Below are 22,656 nucleotides of genomic sequence, written 5' to 3'. Positions count from 1 at the left end.
GGGGAGACGCTGCCCGTTGGCCCCGCCCCTCGGCCCAAACCGCGGGCGCTGACTGGGCGCCGCCTGGCCACGCCCCCTCCCGCGGCGCCCGTTCGAATTCGAAGGGGAGGAGCGCTGCGATTGGAGGAGCCCCGAGGGCGGGAGCGCAAGCCACGCCCCTAGAGGGCGGGGAAACGCGCGAAGTGGGCGTGTCTCGCAGACGCCCCGCCCTCTGGCTCTGTATTGGGGGGCCGGGGTCCTGCTGCCCCCTTCCCCTTGTCCGCCCCATTCCCCGTGCGGTGCCCCCGCTCCGTGCCCCGGCAGCAACCGGAGCGGGGCGGCCCCGGCCCCAGCCCCAGCCCCGGCCGTGCCCCCAGTCCCCGTGTCCCGTCCCCCCCCGCTGCCGGGCGTTGCATAACCGGCCCCGTGGCCTGGGCACTGGTGCCGGCGGCTGGGGACAGAGCTGGGGACCCGCTGCGCGACCCCCCGTAAAGGGGGGCATCGGGTCGGGCCGGCCCCGCACCGCCCGGGGCCCTGGGGAGGGTGGGGCTGGGTGTCAGGGCTGTAGGGTCGGGGGCTGTGGGGCTGGGAGTAGGGGGTGGGGGGTCAGGGGCTGCGGGGTCGGGGGCTGTAGGGTCCGAGGGCTGTGGGGGTGGGGGTTGTAGGGTCAGGGGCTGTAGGGCTGGGGCCAAGCGCTTTAAGAGCCCAAAACGCAGCTGTGGGGCTGCTCTTGCAGCTGGCTGTGTGTGCGTGCTGAAGGCTTCATAACCGCGTTGTCATCGCTTCCTATCCGGACAGCCAAGGCGAGCGGCTGTGCCTTGACTGCACCGGGCAATCCACGTGTCCGCGGAGGAAATTGAGCTGCTAAAAATTTCCGTTGGGCCTCGGTCCGAACGTGCTGGGTCTTGCTGTGCCACGAGCGGGCGTTGAGCGCGCTGCCAGCCTCCTCCGGCAGGAGTTACGCAAAACCTCGAGTCCTTCAGCCTGTCGAATCCACCCCAGTGTGTGTTTGTGTGATCGCAGCTGGGGTGTTAAACCTGGGCACCTGCCTTGCCAGTGCCTGTAGGAACGGGAGCACCAAGGCCAGGTCCAGGTGACCACCATCGCACCCCTCCAGTGGAAGCCTGCACGCAGAGAGAAATGCCCGTGGGTGGCAGAGCTGCGGTCAGCACTCGGGGGCCACCCTCTCCTCAGGACAGCCGGCTGTGAAGAGCCCGGAGCACCTGCCAGGTAACCCCAAGGTAAGGTCCAGTCACCTCATTTAGGGTTTTCCCTGCCTTGTGTTGTGGCATACATCCCAAAGTGGCGCAAGGCGTGTTTTCTGCCTGATGTGATTGATCTGTGATGAGCTGCAGTCACCCAGACGTGGCAGGAGGCCTGCCTGGCCTTGCTGACAGCGTTGGTTTATGGAGAGTTCAAGCAGTACCTCTGGATAAATCCTGCCACAAAGTCAACCAACAGATGGTGCCTGCTCCTCCTTCCCCCATCATTGCTGAGGATCGTCCCCTTCCTCCTGGCAGGGCTGGAGCACCCGAGGGTGCAGCCCTTTGGTGCTGACCCACCACATCCTCCTGATGCCACTTTGGTGCCACTGGGCCCACAGCAGTGACCCCTTCCTGCGTGTTTCCACCCAGCCGTGGGTCCCAGCTCCCCACCCAGCCCTGGCACTCCTTCAGCTCTGGGCTCGCTCCCCCCGCAGCATGCTCAGGGCCCCCCGCTTCATTCAGGCCTCTGCTTCCCCCTGTGCTGGGATCCCCAGGGTTGTCCCTACCCAGGCACTGCAGTCCCCCCAGCCCCTGCTAGCGTGGACTGGGTGAGAGTTCCAGCACATTTTAGATGCTTTGCTGCCCAAAAATGCCAGCTGGGTGCTCCCAGGTGCCAGAGCCGCCCTGTTTTTCCTGTTCTTCCATGGCGTGTGGGCAGGCTGGTGCCGTGCTCTCCTCCCTTGTAGCTCCATTCCCTGAGCCAAGGCGCCGCACACCTGCAAAGCCCCAGGCTTGGCTCTGAGCTCTTCTGTGCCCTAACCCGTTTCATGGTTAGGTTACTGGGGGCTCAGTGGGCTGTGTCGTGGCCTGGGGGCGCAGTTGGGTGCCTCAGTGATGCTGATGAGTGTTTTAGGGAAGAGTGCAAGTCAGATCGTTATATGAGGCTGGTAATGCTGTTGAGTGTGGGCTGAGCAGGGACAAGGGGCAGAGACCTCCTGCAGCCATTTGGGAGGGTATAAGGGGGGAAGTTTGTTTGAGGGGCTGAACTGGGTTAGAGATTGTTTGGTCCCATGCCAATCCACAACCTCTGAATTCTTTGGGTAGTAACCCTTGAAATTAGAAGCAGGTGGAGGTGGGCTGGTTGGGGGCTGTCACCAGGTGGGCACAGACACCAGGGGCAGCTGGGCTCAGCGCTTCGGCTTGCTGCTGAGTCCATCCCCCGTGAGCAGAGCAAGCAGGGCAGTTCCTCAGGCTCTGCCCTGAGCTAGCACCAAGGTGAGCCCTCCTGCAAGTCCCCAAAGCCAGATGAAACAGTTCAAAGGGAAATGACTGCATGTTGATCCCTATATCAGCCTAAGGTCACCACCTAGCTCCTCCACAGGGAGAGGAGGGCTTTTCTCCTGATGCTTGGAGGCACAAAGGATCTCCTGGGGCTAGGAAAGATGGATTAAGAACTGTAGTGAACTGATGAATCCAGACATCACAAAGTCAGCGCTGTCAGAATAGCCCTGCATGCTCTTGTGTTGGTGTTGTGCTGTGCTTTGCTTTCCTTCCTTTTTCCTTACAGTCTTTAGAGCCTTGTTAGTGAGCAAACATGCCGTATCTTTTATACATCTTCTACTGAAGCCCAGGAGGGCTTTTCACTGCTAGGATGAGCCATGTATCAGGCCTCTGATGAGATGAGGGATCCTGCGGAGCTGGCATCCCTGCAAACAGAGGCAGAGCTCCCTGAGCCACCTTCTCACCGCTGATTTACAGAGGGCTGGATGCTGGGTGCTGCAGGCTGCATCCGTGTATGGGGCTGCAGAATGGTTCTGTAGTAGATGGAGCTCTGACAACTCTGTTTTCCTTCCTTCTGGTGAGCACTGTTGGGATATAATTTAATTTAGGAATTTAATTTGAGGACTTGAGTGACTCTTTTGGGGAAGCAGCCGTTCTCTGTGGAGCTAGGTGCTAAAGCAGCTGCCAAATGGTGGGACCTGGCACAGTGAGGAGTGGTTTGGTCCTGTCTCTGCTCTTCTAGCCTGTGAAAGCTCATTAAAAAAAGCAAAGATTTGTGACAAAAAGAGCTGAGCCATGTTTGGAGCTCTATTTCTAGTATTAATTGGCCTTGTTCCTTAATAGGGATGTTATATCCTCAAAGCCAACAGCTTTTTTCCTCTTCTAACAGGTCTGAGAGCAGCCAGGATGCCACACCGCACCATCCATCTCTTCCGGAAGGGGCTGCGGCTGCACGACCACCCAGCGCTGCTGGCTGCGCTTGAGTCCTCAGAGGTTGTCTACCCTGTCTACATCCTCGACAGAAAGTTCATGACGTCCGTGATGCACATAGGAGCCCTGCGATGGCACTTTCTGCTGCAGTCCCTGGAGAATTTGCAGAAAAACTTAAGTCGGCTGGGCTCTCACTTGCTGGTTATTCAAGGAGAGTATGAGCCCATTCTTAGAGATCACGTCCAGAAGTGGAACATCACACAAGTGACTCTGGATGCGGAGATGGAGCCATTTTACAAGGAGATGGAAGCCAACATACGGTGTCTGGGAGAAGAGCTGGGGTTTGAGGTGCTTTCTGTGGTGGGCCACAGCCTTTATGACACCAAACGGTATGTGATTGCCTTAAAGACCAGTGAGGTGTCTCCAGGAGGGTTTAGCAAGCATCAGGGAGAAAAAGTCAAGTACTTTGGTCCTTCTGGATCTTTTTCCTTTTCAGAAAATTGGACTATTTGAGATAGTGGCACTGCTTGCTGGAGAATTTTTGTGTTGGTTTACTGGAAGCAATAGAAGAAATTTTGGTGGGTTGCACAGGTGTTAGGATGTTGGGCTGTAGTTAGAGCCTAAAGAGTTTATTTTTTTCCCTTTGGGCAGTTTAGTTCACTTTAAGCCATTACGCTAGCTACTCTTTTACACAGACGGAGAAATTCTTTAACACATTTAATAGGACTTAACATTCTTATGTTCTTTTTTTTTTTTTTTTTAAATCTTTCTAGTCAACTTTCAATGGTGTCTTGGATCCAAGCAGTTATTCAGAGCTGAATGACTGCAGGTATTTAAATTAATAATAATAGGGAGGAAATCATTAGCAGTTAAAACAGCCTTAACGCTCTGCTCCTGAAAAACCCTACATTTGTGTGAACGAGTTGATGTATGTGACTTGCCATCTTAAATTCAAGCCATCGGTCTGTATAGGTGGTTGCTGGCAGGGAAGAGTTCTTTACAGTCCTGAACCTGTTTTTTTGTGGTCTGACTGTCTCTGGAAGCCCCAGAGGTGACCAGCACCTTGCCGGCTGCTGTCCTAGCTGTGTCTGGCAGTCTGGAACTACACTAGCTGAAGCTGTGGCTGGCATCCTGGTTTCAATTTTGCTCTCTCAAGTCCCGAGAACCTGCTCTCAGGATGGCTAGATGTTCACCCAGGGAAGTTTTACTTGTAAAATCTGTAACTTCCACAGTCAGCCCTGCAAACTGGTGCTTTTCCAGCCTGTGCTGTCACCTTCCTTGGCTGAACAGAGTTATGGCTTGAGTTTAGGAGAAAAAAAGAGGGTTTATAATCTTTGGAAAAGAGGGCAGGCCACTCAGGGGGACTATAAGGATGTTGCGAGGCAGTGCAGGGACAAAATTAGAAAGGCCAAAGCTCATCTGGAGCTCAATCTGGCTACTGCTGTCAAAGACAACAGAAAATGTTTTTACAAATACATCAACACAAAAAGGAGGACTAAGGAGAATCTCCATCCTTTACTGGATGCGGGGGGAAACTTAGTTACAAGAGATGAGGAAAAGGCGGAGGTGCTTAATGCCTTCTTTGCCTCAGTCTTTAGCGGCAACACCAGTTGTTCTCTGGATACCCAGCACCCTAAGCTGGTGGAAGGGGATGGGGTGCAGAATATGGCCCTCATAATCCACCAGGAAATAGCTGGCAACCTGCTACAGCACTTGGATGTACACAAGTCGATGGGGCCAGATGGGATCCACCAGAGGATACTGAGAGAACTGGTGGAGGAGCTGGCCAAGCCGCTTTCCCTCATTTATCAGCAGTCCTGGCTGTTGGGGGAGGTCCCAGTCAACTGGTGGCTAGCAAACGTGGTGCCCATCTACAAGAAGGGCCAGAGGGTAGACCTGAGGAACTATAGGCCTGTCAGTTTGACCTCAGTGCCAGGGGAACTCATGGAGCAGATTATCTTGAGTGTCATCACACGGCACTTACAGGGCAAGCAGGCGATCAGGCCCAGTCAGCATGGGTTTATGAAAGGCAGGTCCTGCTTGATGAACCTGATCTCCTTCTATGACAAAGTGACACGCTTGGTGGATGAGGGAAAGGTCATGGATGTGGTCTACCTTGACTCCAGTAAGGCTTTTGACACCGTTTCCCACAGCGTTCTCCTCAAGAAACTACTTGTGGCTTGGACTGGCGTACGCTTTGTTAGGTTAAAAACTGTCTGGATAGCCGGGTCCAAAGAGTCGTGGTGAATGGAGTCAAATCCAGCTGGAGGCTGGTCACTAGTGGCATTCCCCAGGGCTCAGTGCTGGGGCCAGTCCTCTTTAATATCTTCATCGATGGTCTGGAAGAGGGGATCGAGTGCACCCTCAGTAAGTTTGCAGATGACACCAAGCTAGGTGCGTGTGTCGATCTGCTTGAGGGTAGGAAGGCTCTGCAGGAGGATCTGGAAAGGCTGCACCGATGGGGCTGAGGTCAACTGCATGAAGTTCAACAAGGCCAAGTGCCGGGTCCTGCACCTGGAGCACAACAACCCCAAACAGAGCTACAGGCTGGGAAATGAGTGGTTGGAAAGCTGCCAGGCAGAGAAGGACCTGGGAGTGATGGTGGATAGTCGGCTGAATTTGAGCCAGCAGTGTGCTCTGGTAGCCAAGAAGGCCAACAGGATCCTGGCTTGCATAAGAAGCAGCGTGGCCAGCAGGGCTAGGGAAGTGATTGTCCCCCTGTACTTGGCTCTGGTGAGGCAGCACCTCGAGTACTGTGTTCAGTTTTGGGCCCCTCGCTACAAGAAGGACATGGAGGTGCTTGAGAGAGTCCAGAGAGGGGCAACAAAGCTGGTGAGGGGTCTGGAGAACAAGTCTTATGAGGAGCGGCTGATGGAGCTGGGCTTGTTCAGCCTGGAGAAGGGGAGGCTTAGGGGCGACCTTATCACTCTTTATAAGTACGTTAAAGGAGGCTGTAGCAAGGTGGGGGTTGGTCTGTTCTGCCACGTGCCTGGTGACAGGACATGGGGGAATGGGCTAAAGTTGTGCCAGGGTTGTTTTAGGTTGGATGTAAGGAGAAACTTCTTTACTGAAAGGGTTGTGAGGCATTGGAGTGGGCTGCCCAGAGAAGTGGTGGAGTCACCATCCCTGGCAGTCTTTAAAAGACGTTTAGATGTAGAGCTTAGGGATATGGTTTAGTGAAGGACTTGTTAGTGCTATGTCAGGGGTTGGACTAGGTGATCTTGAAGGTCTCTTCCGACCTAGATGATTCTGTGATTCCTATTCACTTGCAGCTCCAGTTTCCTTCTTCATTTATACTGTGGTGAAAACTGACCTTATTTTATTTAGGATTTTGGACCTGAATGATGGGACTCCCCCATTAACATACAAGAGGTTCCTTCACATTCTGTCTCTTCTTGGGGACCCTGAGGTGCCCGTCCGAAACCTTACAGCTGAAGACTTCCAGTAAGTAACGCCTAGGCGGCAAGAAATTGCAGGTCCTTTCTGTCTGCCCAAAAGAACAGCCAAGGTCAAGTGATACCAGGGTGCTATGGGCACTGTTTTGTTACCTCTGTGCATGGAGGGCTACAGACTGTATGCAGAGGGGATGCAGATAAGAGGTGGCACAGTCCAAAGGCTTTAAGCTTTTGCAAGACACGTTGAGACAACCTTTGAATGTATGTAAAAGGTTAGCAGAGGAGTGACTAAGGAACTGCAGGTCTCTTTCTCAAAGACATGCTCTAGCTTCCTTACAAACCAAGATTCAAGGGGGGAATTGGATGAACCACTATAGCATGTTTATGCAAGAAATCCAGTGGAACAACCATAATGTTCCCTTCTGGCTTCAAAACTTTTCTTTCCTCCCCTCTGTTGTATGGGAAGGAGGGACCAAGCTCGTGTCTCCCAGGACTTGAGAAGCTCAGAGTCATGGATGTCTTATGTTTAGCTCTGCCTCATAGAGGTTAGTGGTCCAAAGGGAGTTAAGATTGGGGTAGGGGAGGTCTGGCCACTTGGGATGGGACTGCAGATACTTGGGACTTGTCGGGCACCTCCTGCGTGACCTCAGCTCTGTGTTAGTAACCTAGGCTTAGTTCTTCCATCTTGGGGAATCCCATTAATTACTGAATGTTGTCCCCATACACCCCAGTGATGAGACCTATGTAAGTATTGGGATGAACCAGTTCCTAGGGCTTTTCTCACAGTGCTTCCTCCCCTTCCCCCCCCTCCCCCTATAACTTGTTTATTCACACATCTTTTTAATTGATGATGAACGATAAGTAGTTCACATGCTTCCCAGCAGGCCTGTGTTGTGCCAGTGCTCTGAGAGCTGCACTGGCTCCTTCTGCTGTAGGTGTTTGCAACAGAGCAGAGCTCAGTGTTTCCAGGTGAGTGGGAACATCTCTCTCCATCTCTGACCTCATTCAGGGTTTTGCTGGGAAGTCTGCATACCACTGATACTTCCCTAAGCAGCTTTGTTTGTGTTTTATAGTGGGATGGGGTAGGGGTTGGGGTGGACACATGACATACCCTGGTGCTATTCCAGCCTTGTGGGGGTCGGAGGCCTTGGAACAACCTCAACAGCTGAGGCCACACAAGAGGAGTGTGACTCCTCGGGGTGTCCTTATGAGACTGCTCAGGGCATCCTAGCCCCTTGTTTAGGAAGAAGCAGCTGAGGAGGTGGCCCAGAGAGCTGCTCTGTGTCCTTCCCTATGAAACCTCCCAGAGCAACCTCTCCCCAGAGGCATGGAGGGGCCTTTGGAGGCAGTGCCAGTGACCCCAGTTAAATTTAGAGTCTGAGGAGGCTCCTAGCTCCCTCCCAGAGATGGATGAGGCAGCCGGGGAGGCTGCAGGAGAGGAGGTGCCTCCGAGCCTTATGTAGCAGATGCCAAACAAGAAGGAGGTCTGAGCTGTGGTCACAGCTGGCTGCTCTGAGCATTGTCACTTGGTGGGTCTGAGCCTCTTCCCCCAGTTCAGACTGAGTTCAGACTGGAACTACCTGGAGCAGTTTCAGGATGAGATTTTCCTTCCCTAAGGAGTAGAGCCTGGGGTTTCTGGCTGTGTTTTTGTTCCCTTGTGCTGGAACAGAGGAGATCTTGGTGTATGAAATGAGCAGAGGTCTTCCACCCTCTTCTGGCTCCAGTTCCCTCTCTGAAAGAGGCCTGTCTCTCGCATTAGGAGGTGTAAGCCCCCTGACCTGGAGCTGGCTGAGTGTTACAGGGTGCCTCTCCCCGCGGATTTGAAGATCCCCCCTGAGAGCATCTCCCCCTGGAGAGGAGGGGAGACCGAAGGGCTGCAACGCCTGGAGCAACACCTGGCTGACCAGGTCAGTCTTGATTTAATGTGGGTGATGCCGGTGGCTGTGGGTGGGCTGAGGTCAGTGCTGTCCTCCCTCCTTTTGTGTGTGGTTGTCTCTGGACCTCAAGAAACCGCTCAGCTGAGAAGTTCTGTTCCAGCTCTTGCTGAGGATTTCCCCTCCAGGCAGACTGATCTTAAGATGTTGCTATCCTGGATGGCAGTATTTGTGGGGGTATTGCAGTGGGATGTTGAACAGGCAGAAGCCAGTTGCCAAGAGCTTTTCCTTGTTCCATTAGCTGGACACATGTCACCTTGTACTGCCTAACCCTTGATTTCTGTTTTCATTTTAGGGCTGGGTGGCAAGTTTTACTAAACCAAGAACAATACCAAATTCACTGCTTCCAAGCACCACAGGCCTGAGTCCCTATTTCAGCATGGGCTGTGTGTCAGTTCGCACCTTTTTTTATAGGTTGTCAAACATTTATGCTCAGGTAAGGGAAAAAAAAAATGGTCATAGTCCAGCAAATCTAACCAGGCCTGGTTTTTAAGTGAAGTTTTTGAGCAGTTTAGCCTGCTCAAGCAGTTTTGTTTTTAGAAAGTATCTATTTTCATCTTAGGTAAGTTTTGATTACAGCGTAAGCCAAAACCAGGTTCTGAAAACTTGTTTCTTAAGAAAAACTATGGCTGAAACCAATCCAGGAAAATGTATCCTGAACCTCCTGCTTAGAGTCTATCTGAGACATGGCTGAGCTACCTGCATTCAGCTAGCTGGGCAGTTAATATGTTGGTAAATGTATGTTTATTTTAAGAAATCCCCATGTGATACCATTTTTGAAGGTAAATTGAGAGAATTCTGCCTGACAAATCTGGTGGTCTTCTATGATGGGATTAAACAGTGGTGGATAGGGGAAGAGCAAATGACATCACCTAACTGGACTTGTGCAGAGCTTTTGACAGCGTCCCACACAGCATCCTTGTCTCTAAATCGGAGAGATGTGAATTTGGTGGATGGACCACTCAGTGAGTAAGGAATCAGCTGGATGGTCACACTCAAAGAGTTGTGGTCAACAGCTCATGTCCAGGTGGAGACCAGTGACAAGTGGTGTCCTACAGAGGTCAGTATTGGGACCAGTGCCATTTAACATCTTTGTGACATGGACAGTGCACCCTCAGCAAGTTTGCTGAGGAGACCAAGCTGCATGGTGTGGTCAATACACTGGAGGGAAGGGATGCCATCCAGAGAGACCTGGACAGGACTGAGAGGTGGGGCTAGGCAAACCTCATCAGGTTCAACAAGGCCAAGTGCAAGGGCCTGCATCTAGGCCTGGGAATCCCAAGCACAAATACAGGCTGGGTGGAGAATGGATTGAAAGCAGCCCTGAGGAGAAGGACCTGGGGGTGTTGGTTGACGAGAAGCTCAGCATGAGCCAGCAAGACGCGCTTGCAGCCCAGAAAGCCAGCCATACCTTGCATCAAAAGCAGTGTGGCCTGCAGGGTAAGGAAGTGGATTCTCCCCCTCTGCTCTGCTCTCGTGGAACCTCACCTGGAGTCCTGCTTTCAGCTCTGGGGCCCCCAGCACAAGAAGGACATGGACCTATAGAACAAGTCTAGAGGATGTCAAAAAGATGATGAGGGGCTGGAGCACCTCTCCTATGGAGTCAGGCCGAGAGGGTTGGAGTTGTGCAGCCTCAGAAGAGAAGGCTCCAGGGAGACCTTACAGTGACATTCCACTACCTAAAGGGGGCTGTAGGAAAGCTGGGGAGGGACATTTGGTCAGGAAGTGTAGCGACAGGATAAGGGGGAATGGCTTTAAACTAAAAGACGGTGTGTTTAGATTGGATATAAGGAAGCAATTATTTACTTGGAGTGCGGTGAGACACTGACACAGGCTGTCCAGAGAAGCTGTGGATGCCCTGTCCCTGGGACTGCTCAAGGCCAGGCTGGATGAGACTTTGAGCAACCTGGTCTAGTGGAAGTTGTCCCTGCCCATGGCGGGTCCCTTCCAACCCAAACCATTCTATGACTCCATGAATTCAAGGTAATGCAGGGTCTAACAGAGTTCAGCTTTCTCTGCTCTGGTGCAAAAAAAGTGCTTCAGATCTTTGATTTCATTGGCTTTCGTGGTAAACTGCATCAAAGCCAGTTGTATAGTTAGATTAATTTTTATTTTATGGACCTCACAAAATGAGTGAAAACATGATGGTACATATGAACTGAAGCTTTGAACTTCTGTCTTTTGCAGGCCAAGCATCACTCCCTGCCCCCAGTGTCACTCCAAGGGCAGCTTCTATGGAGGGAGTTCTTCTATACAGTAGCATCAGCGACACCAAACTTCACCAAAATGGCTGGGAACCCCATCTGCCTTCAGATCAGTTGGTATGAGGATGCAGAGAGGCTCCACAAATGGAAAACGGTAACAAGATGCATTTCCACAACTGCTGTGTTTCAGCCTAGACTTTTTCAATGGCCCCAGGACTGCTGCCTGCTGGCTATTTGAGGAGGAGTTTATAGCAGTGTGTAGGACACAAGTGCAGTGAAGCACAGTGCTAGAGGGCTGATTTTTCTTTCTGCCTCAGGCACAGACGGGCTTCCCTTGGATCGATGCGATTATGACCCAGCTGCGCCAGGAGGGCTGGATCCATCACCTTGCCCGGCACGCTGCTGCCTGCTTCCTGACACGGGGGGACCTTTGGATCAGCTGGGAAGAGGGCATGAAGGTTGACTTCTGGTTTTAATTTTTCTGTTTTCATTTGGTGCTTCTCTGTTCTGGCTGATCTTCAGGAAGCTCTGCAAAATACGAGCATGGAGGTGGCTCTGGAGAACAGTGCTTTATTACTGAGCCTCAATAGAAATCTCATGGTTTATAAAATCTCATTGTCTTCTGCTTGAGTCTGAGCCCTGCTGTGTAGTGTACAGCGGTGAAAAGTCCCATCCCCAAGATCTGATGATTTTGGATGATGATAATGATATTGGAGACCTTCCCAGTTTGCAGCAGTCTTCAAAGCCAGACCTTGTTGCTCTCTTGTGGGGTTTTGCTCTAGCTTCCTTCTGGCAAACTGTCTTACTGGACAGTAATGTGCAAAGGGTACCCTGGACCAGAACAGTGCTGTGCTTCTAACAGCAAGCTTCATCCTTTATCTCCCAGCCTGTTGTGCTGTTTTGGTTTTGCAATACGGGCAGCCATTTCAGGGGTGTTTCTCTCTTTCTTTTCCTGTCATCAAAATGCAGGTGTTTGAAGAGCTGCTTTTAGATGCTGACTACAGCATCAACGCAGGGAACTGGATGTGGCTGTCGGCCAGCGCGTTCTTCCACCAGTACACACGTATCTTCTGCCCTGTCCGCTTTGGGAAGCGCACGGACCCTGAGGGGCAGTACATAAGGTAGGGCGATGCATGGCCTGGTGCTTCCCTGGCTCCCCTGGCAGCAGCAGCTGGAGAACTCAGTCTTCATAAAGCACGTGCCCCTGTGAAACAGGGCTTGTAGCAGTGATGTGTTTAGCAGACTAGAAAACTATGGCACAGAAAGGCAGAGATGTACTTGTGGTTGCACAGGAGATGATCGAGTATGGAACTGTGTTGACCTGTGAGCACCCGTAGGCTCCAGCAGTGTCCAGTCACTGGGATGACTCCTCTTTCTGAAGGAGTAATAGAGATGTTCTGTAAAACATCTCACAGCTCTCCCCCTCCAGTCTGTGCTGTGTTTCATTGTTTTGTGTGCAGTCTGAATAACTTTGGACACCCAAGTTTTATTTCCCATTCTACTTTGAGCATGTGCCATTTGCTTCAAAGTCTCATTTTTCTCTCTGGTCTGTTTGGGAAGCAACAGCTCTGTTGGTAGCGTGCTGTATCAGACACCTTTGCAGTTACATCTGTGATGGCAGTATGATTAATATTTAAGATTTGGGAGGTCTGGCTAAGAATTTTATCCTAACAGAAGGAACACTCCTTTTGACTAAAAGCTAACAGTCTGTGATAGTCTCCAACCCTACTTCTGAGCTAAAATAACACAGGTTGTGTTCCACCAAGAGCCATCACTCCATTTGGTCAGTTGTGGCAGTTAACAAGCTACTTAAGGAGTTCATCTCCCTCAGGCATGTGTACTTACCCTTATTAACATATACGTCATGGTAAAACTGGTGAAGGGCCTGGGACACAAGTCCTCTGAGGAGCAGCTGAGGGAACTGGGGGTGTTTGGTCTGGAGAAGGGGAGGCTCAGGGGAGACCTCATTGCTCTCTGCAGCTCCCTGAAAGGAAGCTGTGGGGAGCTGGGGGTTGGCCTCTTCTCGCAGGTAACCTGTGATAGGATTAGAGGGAATGGCCTCAAGTTGTGCCAGGGGAGATTGAGGTGGGCAATGAGGAGACATTTCTGCTCAGACAGAGCGGGAAGGCGTTGGGACGGGTAGCCCAGGGAGGTGGTGGAGTCACTGTCCCAGGGGGTATTCAAGGAAAGGTTGGGGCTGGTGCTTGGGGATATGGTTTAGTGGGTGCTGGTGGTAGGGGGTAGTTGGACCAGGTGATCTTGGAGGTATTTTCCATCGTTTATGATTTTTATGCTATAGAAGTGATTGTCTGGAGTCTGTCTCTCCCAAGAATGCACACCTGTCTTTGCTAACATTTTAATGTTTTTCCTCATTGTATCTGTTTCTTTGAAACACCATATAAGTGGGTTCTCTGCAACCACTTGGCAGAGAACAGGGGAACAGAGGGGGAAATGCTGCCTGAATGTTCTCTCACTGTGGCCACAGTTAATAAAGCTTCTGTCTGACCTGTCCTAGACTGTACTTGTGCTATTACACACCTGTAGTCCTGATATTTTCCTTTACCTCCTTGTTGTTGGTGAAGGTTCTTCTTGGCTTTCCTGGAAAGTAGTGGGTGACAGCTGATTTCAATAGGACCAAGCTGTGTTGATGTCTGTGGAAACAGCTCCTTTTCCCCACATCTCCTTGTCACGTTAAGGGGTGTAGCTGATTAACCGTTATGGGTCTGGTCAGATTCAGGGTACTGAACCATCACAGTCACAGATTCACCAATAACGCATTAACCGTTAGAGGTTTAGTCGGATTCAGAGCACTGAACTACCATGGTCATGGATTCACCAAAAACGCAACTAGAGTAAGGGTGGTTATACGTTAAATGAGAACCGTCACGACTACAAACAATGCAATCAAATGCAATTTATTACAGCAACAGGTACACAGGGTCTTTGGATTGCGGCGATAGTGACTGTCTGCAAAAGCAAGCTAGCATGCATGAAATACTCAGGTGACACAGGTGTGCAGCCTGGAAATTAACACGTTAAAAGGCACAAAGACTCTCTAGAGATTTCTAAGTTTCTGTGGAGACACACAGTATAATCAAGTGTTCAAATCTCACCCAAAGGTGTCCCAATTTGGGGGGGAAGAGAGGCTCAGCCCGTCGACTGATCCCAGGGGTCAGGAGGTCCTTGGGATTGTGGCTTGAGTTTAGGAGAAAAAAGAGTGTTTACAATTTGTGGAAAAGAGGGCAGGCCACTCGGGAGGACTATAAGGATGTTGCGAGGCAGTACAGGGACAAAATTAGAAAGGCCAAAGCTCATCTGGAGCTCAATCTGGCTATTGCTGTCAAAGACAACAGAAAATGTTTTTACAAATACATCAGTGCAAAATGGAGGACTAAGGAGAATCTCCATCCTTTACTGGATGCGGGGGGAAACTTAGTTACAAGAGATGAGGAAAAGGCGGAGGTGCTTAATGCCTTCTTTGCCTCAGTCTTTAGCGGCAACACCAATTGCTCTCTGGATATCCAGTACCCTGAGCTGGTGGAAGGGGATGGGGAGCAGGATGTGGCCCTCATAATCCACCAGGAGATAGTTGGTGAACTGCTACGGCACTTGGATGTACACAAGTCGATGGGGCCAGATGGGATCCACCTGAGGATACTGAGAGAACTGGCGGAGGAGCTGGCCAAGCTGCTTGCCCTCATTTATCAGCAGTCCTGGCTATCGGGGAAGGTCCCAGTCGACTGGCAGCTAGCAAACGTGGTGCCCATCTACAAGAAGGGCCAGAGGGCAGACCCGAGGAACTATAGGCCTGTCAGTTTGACCTTAGTGTCAGGGAAACTCATGGAGCAGATTATCTTGAGTGTCATCACACGGCACTTACAGGGCAAGCAGGCGATCAGGCCCAGTCAGCATGGGTTTATGAAAGGCAGGTCCTGCTTGATGAACCTGATCTCCTTCTGTGACAAAGTGACACGCTTGGTGGATGAGGGAAAGGTCATGGATATGGTCTACCTTGACTTCAGTAAGGCTTTTGACACCGTTTCCCACAGCATTCTCCTCAAGAAACTACTCGTGGCTTGGACTGGCGTACGCTTTGTTAAGTTAAAAACTGTCTGGATAGCTGGGCCCAAAGAGTCGTGGTGAATGGAGTCAAATCCAGCTGGAGGCCGGTCACTAGTGGCATTCCCCAGGGCTCAGTACTGGGGCCAGTCCTCTTTAATATCTTTATTGATAATCTGGAAGAGGGGATCGAGTGCACCCTCAGTAAGTTCGCAGATGACACCAAGCTAGGTGCATGTATCGATCTGCTCGAGGGTAGGAAGGCTCTGCAGGAGGATCTGGAAAGGCTGGACCGATGGGCTGAGGCCAACTGTATAAAGTTCAACAGGGCCAAGTGCCGGGTCCTGCACCTGGGACACAACAACCCCAAGCAGAGCTACAGGCTGGGAGATGAGTGGTTGGAGAGCTGCCAGGCAGAGAAGGACCTGGGAGTATTGGTGGATAGTCAGCTGAATACGAGCCAGCAGTGTGCTCAGGTGGCTAAGAAGGCCAACAGGATCCTGGCTTGCATAAGAAGCAGTGTGGCCAGCAGGGCTAGGGAAGTGATTGTCCCCCTGTACTCGGCTCTGGTGAGGCCGCACCTCGAGTACTGTGTTCAGTTTTGGGCCCCTCGCTGCAAGAAGGACATGGAGGTGCTCGAGCAAGTCCAGAGAAGGGCAACGAAGCTGGTGAGGGGCCTGGAGAACAAGTCTTATGAGGAGCGGCTGATGGAGCTGGGCTTGTTCAGCCTGGAGAAGAGGAGGGTCAGGGGTGACCTTATTGCTCTCTACAGGTACCTTAAAGGAGGCTGTAGCGAGGTGGGGGTTGGTCTGTTCTGCCACGTGCCTGGTGACAGGACGAGGGGGAATGGGCTTAAGTGGAACCAGGGGAGTTTTAGGTTGGATCTTAGGAAGAACTTCTTTACCGAAAGGGTTGTTAGACATTGGAAGGGGCTGCCCAGGGAAGTGGTGGAGTCACCATCCCTGGAGGTCTTTAAAAGATGTTTAGATGTTTAATAGGGATATGGTTTAGTGGAGGAGTTGTTAGTGTTAGGCCAGAGGTTGGACTCAATGATCTTGAGGTCTCTTCCAACCTAGACAACTCTGTGATTCTGTGATTGTGTATTCCCTCGGGGTGGTATCTTCCCCGACATCCCCTCTCTCTTAGGCCAATTTATATTATTTTCTATCTTTTAGGTGGAGCTTGAGCGACTCTAGTCAAGCATATCTTAGTTATGATTGGTGAAAAGTTCTCCCATCTCCGTTTAAAAGAATAGTCTCCGAGAAATTCAGAGCGCATCCTCAGTAAGGGGTTGTCGCATCTTGGAGGCGGGTAGCTTTTGAGACGGAGGTGTGTTTTGATATTATAATGGTATTATGATGAGCAAAAGTACACTAGGGTACAGCATTTGTCAAAACATGACAGGCCCTTGGCTCAGAGTAGCAAAAAGTGCGGCTTATTGGTCTTGGTGTGCACAAGAACAATAGAGTCCCCACCTGGTACAGAGCCTAGCTGTGGTGTCTCCACTCCACTCTACGCTCCAGACTGTTCCTTAGGGCTAGCACACCAGGTTCCCCCAGCACGATAGAATCTAAGGTTGGAAGCCTAGGGAACGCTCAGGTAATGCAGCTACGCCCTACCTTGAAAGCCTCTTCAATGCTGCACATTTTCTTTAAAATGTGAATGTTAGTTTTATTTTCCTAGTTACTTTAGGCAATTGCACCACACTCCTCTTCCTCGCGTCCCTTCTAGCTCTGTGCCTTGTCATGGTGAAGCTCATGCTGATGTACCTGACAGTTGCACAGAAAATGACTTTCCCATTCTGTATGATTTTTTTTATTATTATTTTCTTAGCTGTTTTAATTTAGTAAAATTTCAGACAAAATATCAGGGAAAATGTTAAAAACAAATACTTTGTATGAAGTCAAGACTGAAATAATGTTTAAATCAATCCCTTTATTCCTTGCTGTAAAGTGAACTTGTGGAAGATGTTACTGTACAGAGGTTTCAGAACACAGAAACAGTTATTTTGTGCAAAACAAATTGGAACTGTAGATTGTAGCGTCAATACGACCACCTAAAATTAACATTGGTGTAGGTTGGATTACACTTCTCTTAAATGTACGAGTATTTGCCTTCAGGATTATAAAAACATTATATTATTACTCTTTGATAGGAAATACTTACCTGTCCTAAAGAACTTTCCCTCCAAATACATCTATGAGCCCTGGACAGCCTCTGAAGAAGAGCAGAAGCAAGCAGGATGTATCATAGGTAATATGGACACCCTGCTAGGCATTTTGCTACTGAAAATTGTCAAAAATAATTACATGTGTGTGGTGGTTTTACTCAGCTGAGCAGCAGAGATCCACCACAATCACTCCTTCACTCTTCCTCCTCAAAGGGAAAGGGCTCAAGGGTTGAGATAAAGAGGGGGAGATCACTCAACAATTATCGTCACTGGCAAAACAGACTCAGCGTAGGGAGATTAATGTAATTTATTACCTATTACTAACAAACTAGAGCAGTGAAAAACTAAAAACAAACAAAAAACACCTTCCTGCCATGCACCCTCTTCTACATTCTCTCCCCGAGAAGTGCAGGGGAACAGGGGAATGGGAGCGGCGGTCAGTCCATAGCACTTCTTCTCTTTTGCTTCTTCTTGGTCCCTCTCTGCCCCTGCTCCCCATGGGGTCCCTCCCACAGGATGCTGTCCTTCCCGAGCTGAGACTGCAGGGGCTGCCCACAGGCAGCACTTCTTCAAGATCTGCTCCAGATATGGGTCTGTACCACAGAGTCCATCCATCAGGAGCACACTGCTCCAAGCTGGGTTCCCCACCTTTATCAGATCCCCCCGTATCCTCTGCTCCTGTGTGGGCTCCTCCATGAGCTGCCGTATGGAGATTTGCTCTGCCATGGGCTGCAGGGGGACAGCCTGCTCCACCAGGGGCCTCTCCACAAGCCACAGGAGAACTTCAGCTCTGATGCCTGGAGCACCTCCTGCCCTCCTTCTGCACTCACCTTGGGGGCTGCAGGGCTGGGTCTCACTCCTCCCTCTCCCAGATGCTGTGGTGCAGTATTTTTTTCCCCCTCTCTTTCTTAAATCTGCTCTCACAGAGGTGCCAACAACATCACTTATTGCCTCAGCTCTGGCCAGCAGTGGGTCCCTTTGGAGCTAGCCCTTATCTAACACGGGGCAGCTTCTGGACTCTTCTCACAGAGGCCCCCCCTGTAGTCCCCTGCTACCAAAACCTTGCCATGTAAACCCAATACAACTATATGAGATGGAAGTGTCACACTTCCAATGCAAATCACACATTTGTCTTTTGAAAATCGATTCATCCAGCAGCCTGCCTTCTGTCAGCTCTCCTTTAAAGGTTTTTGCTGGAGTCTGATCTCAGAGTACATGCTTTAGCCTCTACTTTATATCCTAAGACTATTGGATCACTCAAAGTTGTTGCTTGTACATCTGTTCAGATGCTTGGCTGTCTGTAAATAGTATGTGAACGTCTTGTACTTCTATACTTACTCTCATGCATCTTTAAAGATGGGGCAGGGCTGCCATCCCTGTTAATAGACGGGAAACCAAGGCCCAGAGCATCCAACATAAGGGTTTGTCTGTTACTGTCTCATCTCTAAATGGAAGTAGTTGGCCCTGGCTCTTAGAGTTCATGAAGAGAAATATGCACTTCAAAAGGGTAAATCACATGGTTTAAGATGCTGCTGACTTTAGGAAGACCTGCAACAATTTGCTTTGGTGCAAATCCAGTGAAACATCCTTTTTAGTCCCATAGCTGTCTGTTCTACCAGGTAAAGACTACCCCTTCCCAATGGTGGACCACAAGGAAGCCAGCAATCACAACCTGCAGCTGATGAAACATGTCAGAGAAGAACAGTACAGAACAGCCCAGCTCACGAGAGGTAAGAGGTGTTGCAGCACGGTGTGTTCAGCTTGCTGTGATACAGAGCCTGTTGCTGATGGCTTTGGGGTTGGTTCTGTGTGGTGTCCTCTTGGCTACCAATACCATGTGCTGTTCTTCCTGTTACTGTTGAAATGTTTCCCCTGCTGGCACACACAAACTCTGAGCAGCTCCTTCCCTTCTGCCTGCCTGTGCAAGATGGTAGCTTGCTTGTGCCTGCTGGAGGAACGCCTTCCCAAAAGCAGACCATCTTTGCCTTCTGTAGGTCTGCACAAACACCCCAGTGGCCCCCAGGTTTGCCAGGTTTATTTCCAAGACATAGAAGTCTTTGCAGTGCTGTCCATGCCTCTGGTGAACAAGAGCATCACAGTTTGTCCTTTTTACCATGATCTGCCTTGCCTCATAGAAGGAAATATTTGAGGTTCCCACTGGCTACGAATGAGAGAAAAGCCCTGGAGAGCTGATCTAAGAAATTTACCTTTTGACCTTGTTTTCTAAATAGGTGAAGCACGTGCATAACACTCTGGTAGTTATCAGATAAGGCTGGAACACTCCAACTTTGGGTCAGCCCGAATTAGGTATTTCCAATTACACAGATGTTCCACCGTTTAAGAGATGTTCCACTGCTTAAGAGCATCAGTACTCTTAAAATTGAAATCCTAGGGCCTGTGAAGAGCTCTTAACCTCAGAGGAATCATTTGCAAGAAGAAAAGTGAAGCAGTGCTTTGTATTTAATAGTATTCCATAGCAGTCTGCATATGTAGTACAAAAATCCAACATGAAGCAGCTGACAGGAGTCTTAAGTATTCCTACATCAATTTCTAGTGTCAGATGGAATTAGTTATTCCAGTCCTGTGCTTATTAACGTATCCAGGAGGTTGCACGTTGGTACCTTTCAAATACAGCTATGCTGACAGTTCCCCCTGCAACCCGATGACATAGGGGAGTGAATGTTCTTGAGATTATTCTTGGGAATGTGGAAAGCCAAAGTCTGGGAACCAGAGTTCCCTGCTTCTGGTATTGCTCCTGTTGCCTGTACACAGAAGTATTTTCTAGCATGCTTTGTAACTTCACATGTTATTGTCATTGTTGGCTCTTGTTCTACTTAGGTCATTAAGGCTGCAAACTTTTATTTTTCTTTCCTTCTTGACATAGATGACACAGATGACCCAATGGAAATGAAGCTGAAGCGTGATCACTCTGAAGAAAATGTAACAAAGGCAAAAACAGCCAGGATGACAGAGCAAACCTAGATACCACTGGGGATTATCCTCTGGGTGCTGAAGAATGACAAAAGGGGAGAGCCAGAGACCAGGTGAACAGGACAAACTGTACTCAGTACTTTGCCCTGTGAGTGGTGCTTCTTGATTGTGAAGTGACCTCCAGCAAAAGTTTTGCATCTTCAATGTATTTGTTAGTACAGCTATTTCAAATTAAGTTGTCTCTTCTGTAAGTGGCTTAGAAGTCATTTGTTGCAGCTGTTAGGTAAATTCAAGTGATTTTGACAGGACAATGCTTTAGCATTGTTCAAATCCATTTGATGTTCATGCATCTGTATAAATAGTTTTAACGGTAAATACTAGTCTTTCCAATGTGACAGATATGTGCCAGTTTAGGAATATATGTACACTGTGTGTTCACATACTCATGTTAAAAGCAAGATTTGCTTGTCTTATATAGACAGAGATTGAGGGATTTCAGGTACAGTTTTTGTTTGCAGTCCCCCATCTGGGGAGATACAGGAGAATGTAGCCCATTGTAAAATTGTGTGTAGTTCTTAGGACTTAAATAAGACTTCTGCATTTTAAAGGCATTATTGCAAAGTTTCTCAGTGGATTAAGGCTGATGTACAACTTCACCATAACTGTCCTTCCTGGCTAATTCCTCTAGAACTGTAGGATAGGTATTATATCTATTACATACTGCATGTCATAATTCACCCATCCCTTGAAATGCCTCGTTGTGTTTCACAAGGCTGGATTAGTCAGTTTTCTTTGTTATTGGTTGGGGTTTTAGTGGACGTGAGAGGAGTGAAATGGGCTTTTAACCACTGTGGGTACTACTTTTGTTTTTAAAATAAATAAAAACTATTTCTGACATGAAAATGTAAGGTCTGTAGAGCAATCTATTGTGACAATTGGCATCCATCTGTCCTCTTTGGAACTCTGACAGCAAGACAACCCTTGCATCAATCCAGTGTGCCCAGACTCCCTCGCTTTGAAGGCATCCCATGACCCAGTGCAGGAGCAGCACACGAACCACGTGAACCAGAAGGAGGCCAAACACTGCTCCTATGCAGCATCTTCCAGTGCTGCTGATGACCTGCAGGACACCTGCTGCATTTACAATCACAGTGACTGTCAGATGGATTTGAGAGACTGGTCATGTCCTCCTGCTGTGCCAAGCCTGAACTGAGCTCCTGGAGGTGCAGATGATACTTGGGATGCTCTTCTTCCGCAGACCCTACTGACTGCAAGGATGATTGGCATGAAAGGCAGTTACCCAAACCCTTGATGAGGGGAAGAAGGCCAAAGTAGTGCTTGTTGCTTAGGCAAGATGACTGCTGCTCTGGAGTCTTCCCGGCATCTGTAATTTTTTATTTATTTTTTTGCTGTGCTCAAAGGGATTTATTGCATCAGTGTCTGAAGCGTTATAGCCCTGTGCAGGTGGCCACAGGAATGCAGAACTGGTTTCTGCCTCACATTTTAAGACATAGTCATTGCCTTCAAGCCCTAAATGGGTTGAGTTGTGGTTACCTAAACCAACTCTACCTTGGGGTGCTTTTTGCCACCTAAGGTTCACTGTCAGCCTTGGGAGCTCTCTGGTGCAGCAAAAGACAGCTGTCAGCAGCCATTGAAGGTCTTTCGCTGTTCAGTATCATGTCTAACATTGCAGTGCAGGCGATGATTTTGGGTGCTCATTGGTCATGAATGTGCACGCAGCCAGAGTGGTGGCCTCCCTAGAAGAGACTCCCAACCATGGAGGTTCAAGGCCTCTTTGGGACTCCTTTTGTTGCAAGGCAGCTGCAAGATCTGTCTTTTGGCTGGAAGGAGTCAGCTTTGTGCCTGTAAAGAAGCTGAGTAGGAGCTTGAGCAGGAAACTTCAAGGGCAGCTGAGCTCTAAGACATCTCTTTCTGGGTAGCAAAGTAGCAATGAGGAAGCTCCTGTGGAACAGAAGGACCAAGGTCTAGCTTATGACCTCACAGTAAAAAGATTTGCTCAGTAAAAATGATTTGCTGAAAGAAAATATTTGTTTGCATCTTCTCTGCTGTTGGGAACCTGACCTTGGAGTCAACTGTATTTGCAGGTGGAATTGGTCAGATTTTGAGGTGTGGAAATGGCATGGAGATGAGTGGTGGCATCGTTGCTGTTTGTGCCTGGGGTTAGGCATAGGTGCTGCAGCTTGGCAGTGGTAATGTCTGAATTTAGGTCATCTTCAGTGCAGTTACTACTGCAGGGAGAGGTGCCTTAAACCTGATGGTGGTTGATCTTGCTAGAGTTTTTGCCACTCCTGTCCCTCCCTGGGCTCCTTCATTCCTCTCCAACATGCAGAAAACCTGCTCTGCATTTCCAGGTGATATTTCTTCCTCCCTTTTCCTTACTTGAGGCTTAACTTTTAGGTGGCTTATGTTTCAGGGGTTGTGAGTTAGGGCTGAAGTTATCTTTTCTTAGCTCATTTCCTTTGGTTTGCACCACAGCTGGCGGAAGCAGGCACCTACGCTGTGGTGAATCACGCCATGGGTAGGTGGCCAAAGTAGGTCATCCGATTG

The 22,656-nt window shown here is 49.6% G+C and overlaps 1 protein-coding gene across 1 annotated transcript; it reads left to right on the top strand.

The window, feature by feature from the left end:
• Window positions 1-3,371: 3,371 nt before the first annotated feature.
• LOC309887173 (cryptochrome-1-like) lies at window positions 3,372-21,070 on the top strand (the record flags this gene model as incomplete). Its single annotated transcript, XM_082778688.1, has 10 exons — window positions 3,372-3,784; window positions 6,723-6,839; window positions 8,550-8,697; window positions 9,020-9,160; window positions 10,912-11,082; window positions 11,246-11,386; window positions 11,898-12,049; window positions 17,143-17,240; window positions 18,777-18,887; window positions 20,042-21,070. The coding sequence occupies 10 exons, from the start codon at window positions 3,372-3,374 to the stop codon at window positions 20,137-20,139; spliced, it is 1,590 nt and encodes a 529-aa protein (XP_082634814.1). The 3' UTR covers window positions 20,140-21,070.
• Window positions 21,071-22,656: the final 1,586 nt, after the last annotated feature.

This window comes from Aythya marila (genome assembly GCF_965140915.1).
Source record: "Aythya marila genome assembly, chromosome: 24".
NCBI lineage: Eukaryota > Metazoa > Chordata > Aves > Anseriformes > Anatidae > Aythya > Aythya marila.
The sequence above is the reverse complement of the archived record's forward strand: the minus strand, read 5'-3'. Positions and strand labels throughout refer to the sequence as shown.